Source organism: Chiloscyllium punctatum, chromosome 9 (assembly GCF_047496795.1).
Source record: "Chiloscyllium punctatum isolate Juve2018m chromosome 9, sChiPun1.3, whole genome shotgun sequence".
In the NCBI taxonomy this organism is placed as follows: domain Eukaryota; kingdom Metazoa; phylum Chordata; class Chondrichthyes; order Orectolobiformes; family Hemiscylliidae; genus Chiloscyllium; species Chiloscyllium punctatum.
Window position 1 is genome coordinate 5,686,076 of NC_092747.1, and position 12,136 is coordinate 5,698,211.

The 12,136-nt window shown below is 46.2% G+C and overlaps 1 protein-coding gene across 6 annotated transcripts in view; it reads left to right on the forward strand.

Annotated features, from left to right (window-relative positions):
- The window catches only part of LOC140481103 (autophagy-related protein 16-like), a 94,710-nt gene that overhangs the window by 66,415 nt on the left and 16,159 nt on the right, over window positions 1-12,136 (forward strand). For all 6 annotated transcript variants that reach the window (XM_072576769.1, XM_072576775.1, XM_072576770.1 and 3 more), the window contains 4 exons: window positions 2,621-2,741; window positions 7,244-7,349; window positions 9,385-9,534; window positions 10,367-10,414. In XM_072576769.1, the coding sequence (XP_072432870.1) occupies window positions 2,621-2,741; window positions 7,244-7,349; window positions 9,385-9,534; window positions 10,367-10,414 (425 nt within the window). The remainder of the gene's footprint in view (window positions 1-2,620; window positions 2,742-7,243; window positions 7,350-9,384; window positions 9,535-10,366; window positions 10,415-12,136) is intronic.

Consider the following 12,136-nt stretch of genomic DNA (forward strand, 5'->3'; position numbering starts at 1 on the left):
AAATCCTTCCCACTAGCTGGTCTACCTCTTGCTATTGCCTCATCTGCATCAACTCTCACCACCGGTATACAGCTCAGGTTCCTACCCCCCCTGCCATACTAGTTTAAACCCTCTCGAACAACTCGAGCAAACCTTCCACCCAGGACATTGGTCCCCTTCCAGTTCAGATGCAACCCGTCCTTCTTGTACAGGTCCCACCTTCCCCAGAAGGCATCCCAATTATCTACATATCTGAAGCCCTCCCTCCTACACCAGCTGCGCAGCCACGTGTTAAGCTGAGCCCACTCCCTGTTCCTCGCCTCGCTATCTCGTGGCACCGGTAGTAAACCCGAGAACACTACTCTGTTCGTCCTGCTTTGCAGCTTCCATCCTAACTCCCTGAAATCACTTTTTATATCCTCGATCCTTTTCCTGGCTATATCATTAGTGCCAAGATGTAACACGATTTCAGGCTGCTCCCCCTCCCCTTTTAGAACCTTATACACCCAATCAGAGACGTCCCGGACCCTGGCACCAGGGAGACAACATACCTTCCGGGAATCCCGATCCTGACCACAAAATCTCCTGTCGATTCCCCTAACTATCGAGTCCCCTACTATGAGTACTTTTCTATTCTGCCCCCTTCCCTTTTGGGCCACAGTGCCAGGCTCAGTGCCAGAGAACTGACCCCTATGGCTTTCCTCTGGTAGGTCACCCCCCCAGCTGTATCCAAAACGATACACTTATTGCTGAGGGGAATGTCCACAGGGGATCTCTGCACTGTCTGTCTGTCCCCTTTCCTCCCCCTGACTGTAACCCATCTCTCCTTATCCTGAGCCTTAGGTGTGACCAACTCCCGGTAACTCCTCTCAATTACCCCCTCAGACTCCCGAATGATCCACAGTTCATCCAGCTCCAGCTCCAATTCCCTAACACGGTTTTCAAGGAGCTGGAGTTGGGTGCACTTCCCACAGATGTAGCCAGAGGAGACGTGTGCCATGTCTCCCACCTGCCACATTCTGCAGGAGGAGCAAGAAACTGCCCTCGCATCCATACCTGGCTTATCTGAACACCCACTCAGTACTAAAGTAAAAAGCTTAGTTCAAGTTGCTATAAAATTAATAACAAACTTATATTCAATAGAGGAAGTTTAGAATGAACCTTCCTTATTAAATGTGTAATGTGGTGTAGTAGCAATGTTACTGGACAGAGTTAGTAATATGGGGACACAACATCAGCTTGTGAAACATGAATTCAGTGCATAAACTATGGAATTGAAAGCCATTCTTAGTATTGGTAACCATGACAACAGTCATTGATCAATGGAATTAAGAGCCAGATTAAGGGTGACTGTGAAACTGGTGTCAATTATTGTAAAAACAAAGCTATCCTCTCCACTCATGTTCTTTAGGGAAAGAAACCAGTTAAACCTAAAAATATGCAAGTTGGTGAGGGTCCTTATGGACATGCTGAATTCCCTGTGCCGCCTGAGGAAGGAGAGGCATTGTTGTGCCGCATCTATGTGGGAGGGCCAGGACAGGTTGTCCGTTATCGCCTCTCCAAGGAACTTGACCCTCTCCACCCTGTCAACTTCCACTCCATTTATGTAGATAGGGGTGTGTCTTCCTCCTTTTTTTCTGAAGTCAACGATCAGTTCTTTAGTTTTGCTGACACTGAGAATGAGGTTGTTCTCTTTACACCACATTACCAAGGCCTCTATCTCCTTCCCGTATTCTGACTCATCATTGTTTGATATCCATCCTACCACGGTCGCCTTGAAGAAATGTCCTTTGGCAAAGGAAACCTCTGTCCCGGTCTGGTCTGGCTGACACGTGACTCCAGGTTCACCGTGATGAGTGCCTCTGAAATGGTTGAGTGAGGCACTCCAGTTGTATGTCTCACTGCAAAGTCTGAGTGTCCTGTGGGTATCCCTGCAGCATATGGACTGCAGCTGTTCAAGAAGACAGCCCACCTCCCACCTTCTCAAGGGGCAACTAGGGACGGGCAATCAATGCTGGCTCAGCCAGCAACACCCACATCCTGGGAAATAGCCTTTGAGAGGTGGGCATGTGATCACTGAGTAAAAGGTGGGGCTGATAACTGGACCTATCAGGGGCGAGTGTTGGGCTCTTTGGGGAGTGGCTCAGAGGTATCTGAGATGCTTTAGTCAACTTAACATTGCAGCGATAACAACATCCAATGGTTACAGAAAACTGATCTCTGAACTGTTCGAGCTAAGAGTGAGGAGGCCATTCAGCCCATTGTGTTTGTACTTGTTCAATGAGTACAATTAAATTCCACTACCAGCAGCGATGGTGGGATTTGGATCTGCATCTCTCGGACACTTACTTGAGCCTGTGTTAATTCACCCACTTCCCTCATGAAACAGACTTCATGTTAGATAAAGAAGGAAGCGTGGAGTTGAGGATCATCAGATCCAGCCACCATCTTATTGAAAGGTAGAGCAGACTCAATGGGCTGAGCAGCCTCCTCCAGCTCCCACAGTTTATGGTCTTATTAAATCTATGCAATCTTTAATGAGTTTTCTTTTAGTGTCTCTTTTTTTTTTCTGAGTTTTAGTCTCTTTCTAAGTTTTGGTATTTTACACTTTTTATTGTTCTGCTTCACATTTTCTCCCCAGCACACTTTGTCAGGCCACAGTGCAAAGGTCACAGCGGCAAAGTTCAAGTTTTACTGTCGAGAAGCTGTCACAGGAAGCCACGACAGAACAATCAAAGTCTGGGACTTGAGAAAAGCTGCCTGTGAGTAAGTTCACTTCATTCCTGCTTTTACAAATCGCTGGAGGGTCGGCCTGCACTTTTTCTGCTTTTTCAAAGCACTGTCTCACTTTACTGACCTGCTGTCTGATTGTCTGTGGCCCTTTCTTCATGTACCTGAGGTACGACTCTGTCTCTTTGACCCCCACTCCCCCTCGACCACATATCCCACTCCTGGTCTCGACAGTAACTCTTTACATGTGTTCAATTAACCGTCTAGCTGATGCCCTCCGTCTGATGTACAGAGCAAGAGTTGATACAGTTAACTCTCATTCTTACTCTCTCTCGAGGACTTAGCTGTAGTTCTTGGAGCTAAAGGGATTGAAGGGTATGAGGGAGAGAGCAGGAACTGGGTAGTTGGATGATCAGCTAAGATCATATTGAACAGTAAAGCAGATACAAGGGACAGAATGGCCTACTCCTCCTAATTTTTTTCTATGTCTCCCATCCATCTCTTCTCATTCTTTCTCTCCTCCCCTTCTTCCACTGCTCCCTTTCGCCCCTCTCTCTCCCATCTTCTCACTGTCTCTACCCTTCTCGTCTTCCCATTTCATATTTCTTTCCCTCTTTTCTCTCACTTCCCCACTTTTTGCTAATCTCTTTCCTCTCTCCTTCCCTTTACCTGTCCCTTCCTCTTTCGCTCCTACCTTCTTTGCTTCTCTCTCTCCCCTTTGCACTCTCTCCCCTGCTACTTCTCTATCTCTTTCTCTTCCTTTTCCTTTGTCCCTCATTCACTCTCCTTCCCCTGTTTCAACGTTGCCTTCCCTGTCTCCCTACCTATTCTTTTCCTGTTTCTCCTTGCTCGGTCTCTTCCCATCTCTCCGCTGATGACTTTGGTCTTGAAGTAACTCCATGGAGTATCCCATCACCAAGTCACCCTTTATTTACACGAGAATAGGACGCGATGCTGATCCAACCAGCTCCTCGAGTGAACAGAACCACTGACACTCCTGTTTATAATCTATTTTTGTAATCAATCTTTTCAGAGGTATTAGTACACACCTTTGGAGGACTTGAACCCGGTCCAGAGGTAGGGACACTGTCTCTGTACCACTAAATGCCCCTGCAACCCCACTTCGGTTTAAATCTGTTAGCCAGGGCTCCGTGATTGGTCCAAGTCAACATCCCCAGTCAGGGATCTCATATTCAATGAGATTCATCTGGCCAACCTTGCTTCAATCACTACAAGTCTCTGCTCATCTTGTCCCTTCTCTCTTCCCCATTTTCTCTCCTTTTTATTTCTGACTCAGACCCTTTCCTCTGTCCAAAGCTGACGTCTTTGATTTCATTTTTATGATCCCAGTGCTTTGACGATCAGGAGCAGTGGAAGAATGGGAGGAGAGAAGGAAACAGGAAGAGATGGATAGGAGACAGAGAAAACTAAAATAGGAGCAGGAGTAGGCCATTCGGCCTTTCGAGCCTGCTTTGCTGTTCAATATGATCTCAAGGGCTGGTTAAGGATGTTTTGGCCAAGGCAGTGTATGGAGACCTGCACAATGTCTGGTGAAACCTGAAAAGGTTTAGAAAAGATTTACAAGGATGTTGCCAGGGTTGGAGGATTTGAGCTATAGGGAGAGGCTGAACAGGCTGGGGCTGTTTTCCCTGCAGTGTCGGAGGCTGAGGGGTGACCTCATAGAGATTTACAAAATCATGAGGGGCATGGATAGATCTTTTTCCCAGAGCAGGGATGTCCAAAACTGGAGGGCATTGGTTTAAGGTGAGGTGGGGAATATTTAAAAGGAACCTAAGGGGAAACGTTTTCACACAGAGGATGGTACGTGTATGGAATGTGCTGCCAGAGGAAGTGGTGGAGGCTGGTACAATTGCAACATTTAAAGGCATCTGGATGGGTATATGAATAGGAAGGGGTTAGACGGATATGGGCCAAGTGCTGGCAAATGGGACTAGATTAGGTTTAGATATCTGGTTGGCATGGACGAGATGGAGCGAAGCATCTGTTTCCATGCTGTATGACTCTGACCCATGACAATATTTTAATTTGACTGTGTGTGCGTGTGTGTGTGTGTGTGTGGCTGTGCCTGTGTGTGACTGTATGTCTGTCTATGTATGCCTGTGTCTGTGTGTGTCTGTGTCTGTATGCCTGTCTATGTATATATGCCTGTGTCTGTGTGACTGTCTGTGTGTGCCTTTATGTCTGTCTGTGTATTTATGATTCATGAGCAGCATGGATCGGATAAATATACAAAGTCTTTTCCCTGGGGTTGGGGAGTCCAGAACTAGAGAACATAGGTTTAGGGTGAGAGGGGAAAGATATAAAAAGACCTAAGGGTCAACTTTTTCACACAGAGGGTGGTACGTGTATGGAATGAGCTGCCAGAGGATGTGGTGGAGGCTGGTACAATTGCAACATTTAAGAGGCATTTGGATGGGTATATGAATAGGAAGGGTTTGGAGGGATATGGGCCCGGTGCTGGCAGGTGGGACTAGATTGGGTTGGGATATCTGGTCGGCGTGGACGGGTTGGACCGAAGGGTCTGTTTCCGTGCTGTACAACTCTATGACTCTGATTCTGACTCTCTTCATAACGGAAACCCTTCCCTGCACCCTCTCCATATCCTCCTATAATGTGGATTCCAGAACTGCACGTAATACTCCACCTGCGAACTAACCATTGTTTTGTACAGTACCAGCATAACAACCCTGTTCTTAAAATTTCTGCCTCACCTAATAAAAACAAATATTTCATTCCTTCTTAACCACCAAATCCTCTTGTCCTGATACCTAAGGGGCTGGTCTACATGCACACCAAGGAACTTCTAATCTTCAGTGCATGCCCAGGGTTCTGCTGTTCATCATATATTCCCTTGCCTTGTTCATCCTGCCCATCTGACCAACCCAATTTACATCCTTCTGTAATCCCAGGCAATCCTCTTCACGACTTACCATGCACCAATTTTTGTATAATTTGCAAACTTCCTGATCAACCCTCCTACATTCAAGTCTAAATCATTTATTTAATTAGTAAGGGCTGACCCTTGTGGGACACCACCTGACACAGACTTGTAATCAGAAAAATACCCCTCAACATCCCTCCCTGCTTCCCCCCCTCAGCCATTTCTGGATCCAATTTGCAAAATTTGAATCTCATGGACTCGTAATTTTGCTACCAATCTCACATGTGGGACCTTCTCAAAAGCCTTGCTGAAGTCTAATTAGATTACATCAAAAGCATTGCCCTCATCTACATAGATGGTCATCCCTTATGTTATGGACCAGACCAAAAATGGACCAGTTATCATTTTATCCTTAATGTCCTTTACCCCTAATGCCGAGTGGAGAAAGGGGTAGTCTATCTGAAGGGGATGGATGTGCCTTTCCTGGCTCCTGATGGTCTTTGTCGTCATGTCAAAACAGAGAATGTAAATTGTAACAGCCGCTATCAAACAATATCTTATTGTTAAGCCTGGTACCTCCTCTTTGGGAGACTCATCTTCAATCACTGTTAACCAATCAGATACCTAGTCCCAGTGTGAAAACGAGGAGATAGGATCGTGTGGTGCAGTGGTATTGTCCCGAACGTTCAGTCAGGTGGTCGGGGTCAAGTCATAGAATCGGAGAGATCTACAGCACAGACAAAAGTCCCTTCTGCCCATCGAGTTTGCATCAGTCAAAACTAACCCCCTATCTATTCCAATCCCATTTTCCAACAGTTGGTCTACAGCCTTGTATGCCTTGATAGTGCAAGTGCACACTAAATACTTCTTCAGTTGTTATGAAGATAACCACCCTTACAGGCAGTGAGTTCCAGGTAACAGCAACCCCCCACCCTCTGGGTGAAAAAGTCCTACTTACTCCAGAGGTGTGTAACACTATGTTTGGAAATGGCTCTGAAAAGCTGTGTATTTCTAGACAGGTTCACTGACCAACTTTTGTTTTGGACTCTTATGGTGCCTTTGGTAGCGTCCCTACCTCTGGACCAGAAAGTCCCATGGATTCAAGTCCCACTTGCTCCAAAAGTGTGTTATAACATCCCTGTACAGGTTGGTTAAAAATAACTAGAACTTGCTGGCCATGTTCTCCCTAACCCATTCGCTTGCAAGGGTTAGTTCTACACCACATCCAACTCCCCCACCCCCGCCTCACTCCCAGTTGGCCATGACTTTTATCGAAATTGTAAATGAATAATCCAACACCTTTTCCCAGTCACATAGTTCCAAGCTCGGAGCAAGTTGTCTGGAATCCATTATCTCATACATAAATCATCTGAACATTTCCCATAAGATTGCAGCCTGCAGTTTAATCATAATCTCCGCATCCATGACTGTAAAGTGAGGAAGTGATAATGAGATCCTGACATTCCCAGGAAAGCCATTTATATTTCATGGGATCGAGATGGAAGATTTCAGTCTCAGAGCTGACAATGGTTCAGTACCTTCAGGACTTGAGTGTATTTGAGGTAACGATTTAGTTGAAGATGTAGGTTTTTCTCATCAGTCTGTTTCTCTTCCCTGTTGTTGTTGTTCCAGGTGTCAGTTCGATCCCTCTCCCGTCTCGCTGCAGTGACATCGTTTGCTCAGACTACCTCATCATAAGTGGTCACTTTGATGAGAAGGTTCGCCTGTGGGACACAAGGTAAAGGCAATTTGCAACAGGGCTCTCAGTGTGTGAGGGACTCTCTGAACCCCATCAAAATCCAGCCCCTTTGCAATAAAGAGTTAACATGAATTTCAATAGGACATTGGGGAGTTGGTGGAATAGCGATACTGTCACTCCTCAGACCCCAGGCTAATATTCTGGGAAGATGGGTTCAAACCCCACCACAGTAACTGGAAACTAGTCTCAGTAATGGTGACCATGGCAACTATCACTAATGCTGTTCAGGGAAGGAAATAAGACCATAAGACATAGGAGTGGAAGTAAGGCCATTCGGCCCATCGAGTCCACTCCATCATTCAATCATGGCTGATGGGCACTTCAACTCCACTTACCCGCATTCTCCCCATAGCCTTGTGACATCAAGAATTTATCAATCTCTGTCTTGAATCCATTTTGCATCCCAGCATCTATTGCACTCTGCGGCAATGAATTCCACAGGCCCACCACTCTCTGGCTGAAGAAGTGTCTCCGCATTTCTGTTCTGAATTGACCCCCTCTAATTTTAAGGCTGTGTCCACGGGTCCTCGTCTCCCCGTCTAATGGAAACAATTTCCTAGCGTCCACCCTTTCCAAGAAATCTGCTGTCCTTACCTGGTCTGGCGACATGTGACCCCAGACCAACAGTGATGTAGTTGACTCTTTCTTGCCCTCTGAAATGGTCCAAGCAGTTCATGATTCTTCATTTATCTCTCCATCCTTCAGGCTCTCTGCCTGTATTCCTGATGAAGGGCTTTTGCCCAAAACATCGATTTTATTGCTCCTCGGGTGCTGCCTGAACTGCTGTGCTTTTCCAGCACCACTCTAATCCGAGCAGTTCATGGGAAATCCAGGATTTGTAATAAATTATGGATTTGACACTCAGTTCATGGGCAATTATAGATTTGCCTTGCAAGTGTCAATCAGATCTCCTTAAAGAATAGGGATGGATATGCCACTAAGTGCTTTTTGAGGTTTATCACTTGCAGCATTGAAAATGTGAGAGCCAATTTGTGCAGAGCCAGCTCTGATGAACAGCAACGTGATGTGTTTTTGTGAGTGATGCTGATTGAAGGTTACGTATTGGCTGCAGGAAAGTGGAGAGAATTGCCCTCCTTTTCTTCAAGCTGGTCATCGGGATCCACCAGAGGATTCTGTAAATCTATTTCAAAGATTAAATGGAACCTTGCTTTAATGTCTCATCTCAGAGACAGTGCGGCACTCCCTCAGCACTGACCCTCCAACAGTGCGGCACTCCCTCAGCACTGACCCTGCGATGTGAGCATTGCTGTCTGGACCAGCATTTATTGCCCATCCCTAGTTGCCCCCTTGAGAAGGTGGTGGTGAGCTACCCTCTTGAACCACCCTACGAGAAGGACTTCCAGGATTTTGACCCAGTGAAAATGAAGGAACCGCGATATAATTCTTAGTCAGGATGGTGAGTAGCTTGGAGGGGAACTTGCAAGGGGTGGTGTTCCCATGTATCTGCTGCCTTTGTCCTTCGAGAGGGAAATGGTCATGTGTTTGGAAGGTGCTGTCTCAAGAGCCTTGGTGACTTTCTGCAGTGCATCTTGTCGACAGTACACACTGCTGCTACTGAAGGGAGTGGATGTTGTGGATGTTGTGGACTGCTTAGTCCTGGGTAGTATTAAATTTCTTGAGTGTTGTTGAATCTGCACCTATCAGGCAAGTGGAGATCATTCCATCACACTCCAGACTTGTAGAAGGTAGACAGACTTTGGTGAGTCAGGAGGTGGATTATTTCCTGCAGGATTCCCAGCTTCTGACCTGCTCTTGTGTTTAGATCTCTCTCACTGCCTGCTGCATGTCTGTTTTGTTTTGTTTGCCTTATAAGCTTATACTCTGTACCTAAAGAACACTTGCAGCCTCTTGTGAATATGTTGCAGTAACTAACCACTACAGAAATGAACTGCAAAATTTAAAACCTCTTAAGCCAGAGTTCATTCTTGGATATGCCTTGTCAATTATTATTACTAACTGGAGTCATAACTGTCATTATTATTGTTCACTGTAGGTCTGGCACAAAGACTGATGAGATCCCACTGCAGGGAAAGGTGACATCTTTAGACATTAACTCCGAACGGACCCAGTTACTGAGCTGTTCACGTGATGATCTGTTGAAGGTGGTGGATCTGCGGATGAATGAGACCAGGCAGGAGCTCAGGTACACCTGATGCAGCAAACCATGGGGTTCAAACCAGCTTTATTGTTGGTGTTTGTGTTAGAAGTCGTTTAGGGAATTGGGTCTGCAGTGATGGGGAGGTGATGGCCTACTTGTGTTATCGCAAGACAATAAACCCAGAGAGGAGCAGGAAAATCACCGTTTCGTGCAAAAGCCCTTCATCGGGAATTTGGATGAGTCAGGAGCCCTTCCTGATGAAGGGCGTTTGCATGAAACGTTGATTCTCCTGCTCCTCAGATGCTGCCTGACCCGCTGTGCTTTTCCAGCAACACTCTAATCTTGACTCTAATCTCCAGCATCTGTAACGTTCTGGGGCTTTGACAGATGGCGGAATTTGTATTCAATCAAAATCTGGAATTACAAGTCTAGTTGAAGACCATGAAACAATTGTCAAGAAAAACCCATCTGGTGCACTAATCTCCTTCAAGGAAGGAAATCTGCTATCCTTCACTGGTCTGGCCTACATGTGACTCGAGACCCACAGCAATGTGGTTGTCTCTTAACTGTAATGGACAATAAATGTTGGCCAAGCTTATTGAGTGGTGTTGGAACTGCACCCATCCAGGCAAGTGGGGAATATTCCTGACTTGTGCATTGTAGATGGTGGACAGTCTTTGGGGAGTCAGGAGGTGAGTTACTCACTGCAGGATTCCCAGCCTCTGGCTAATTGTGTTAAGATCCTTCTCACTGCCTCCTATATGTCTGGCTCTGTTTGATTTTTTTTTCTTTTGCGTGATAAACATGCGTCTTAGTCCCATGAAAAAAATAATGAGGCTGTTTCTTACTGTTTTCCTCATTTTGCCTTTCTTTCTAGAGCTGAAGGGTTTAAGTGTGGAGCTGATTGGACCAAGGCAATTTTCAGGTGAGTCAGTCAGTCTTGCTGATGTGTTTCCAACATGATTTTGAAAGTTCGTGTGGAGGTGTTTTTGCAAAGCCATCAGACTGGTCTTCATAAAATCCCTAAAGTGTGGACGCAGGCCGTTCAGCCCATCGAGTGCACACCGACCCTCTGAACAGCATCTCACCCAGACCCACCCCACTACTGCTGCATTTCCCCTGGCCAATCCACCCTAACCTGCACATCTTTGAACTGTGGGAGGAAACCCACACAGACACGGGGAGAATGTGCAAACTCCACACAGACAGTTGCCCGAGGGCGGAATCAAACCTGGCTCCCTGGTGCTGTGAGGCAGCAGTGCTAACCACTGAGCCACCGTGGTCTTGTTAGGACAATGGTTAGTTTTCCCTGTCCAAGGCCTCACATTATCAGCTTTGTCAGGGCACAGAAGAGAACGTAGAGCTGTCTGGAAACCACAAATGCTGGAGATCGCAGAAGGTCAGGCAGCATACATGGAGAGAGAGCAAGCTAACGTTTCTAGTCTCAATGGCTCTTCATTGGAGCTCTGACCCACTGTGATCTCCAGCCTTTGTTGTTTTCAGTACAGGTTCCATCATCTGCAGCAACTTGCTCCTAAATAGAACTGTCTCGGCTTGAAGGATGATGATGAATGGATTGCCTTTATGTAGCACCATTTATAACCTCATTGTTTCAAAAAGCTTTTCATGTGGTTGAAAGTTCTTTGAGACACCTAGTCACTGAGGTACTGCAGGAAACATGCACACAGCAAGATTCCACAAAGGGTAATGTGATAATGACTCGTTCATGTGTCTTAGGGCCATTAGAGGTGTGTGAAACTGGGGCAATGGGGGCCTCAGTTTGCTGCCTCATCTGACAGATGTCATCTCCAATGGTGCAGTGCCCCCTGGGTACCTCACTACTTGGGTCAACTTGGAGCTTTGTACTTAAGCTCAACCCTTGCCTTTGAGGTCACTCCTTTTCAAGCCTCCTTCCTTCTGACCCTCTTTATCTCAGCCCTTGTCCCTCATCTGTTTATCTATTTTCATCAAAAGTCCCATCTGCCAGTACATTGCATATTCTGCCCATGCTCTGAGTCAATCTCCATTGGATTCATTTGTGTTCCTCTCAGATTATAGCTCCTTAGTTTGGCTCTTACTCACAAATGGACCCTGCTGTTTTATATCCATCCATCCATCATTTTAAAGAACTTCAAAAGCTTTTATTGCCCACCTCTAATTATAGAGTCAAACAGCACAGAAACAGACCCTTTGATCCAACTTATTCGTGCCAACCAAACTAAAACTAGTCCCACTTGCCTGCATTCAGCCCGTATCCCTCTAAACCTTTCCTATTCATGTACTTGTCCCCATTGTACCTGCATCCATCACTTCCTCTGGCAGTTCATTCCACGTATGAGCCACCCTCTGTGTGAAGAAGTTGCCCTTAGGTGCCTCTCAAATGTTTCTCCTCTGTCACCTTCAAAATATGCCCCCTGGTTTTGAACTCCCTACCTGAGGGAAATGACACCTGCTATTCACCCTTCATAGTTTTATAAACCACCCATGTTCCAGTGAAAAAAGTTATAGCCTACCCAATCTCTCATTATAACTTAACCATCTAGTCCTGGCAACATCCTGGGACAGCACGGTGGCTCAGTGGTTAGCTCTGCTGCTTCACAACACCAGGGATCCGGGTTCGATTCCAGCCTTGGGTGACTGTCTGTGT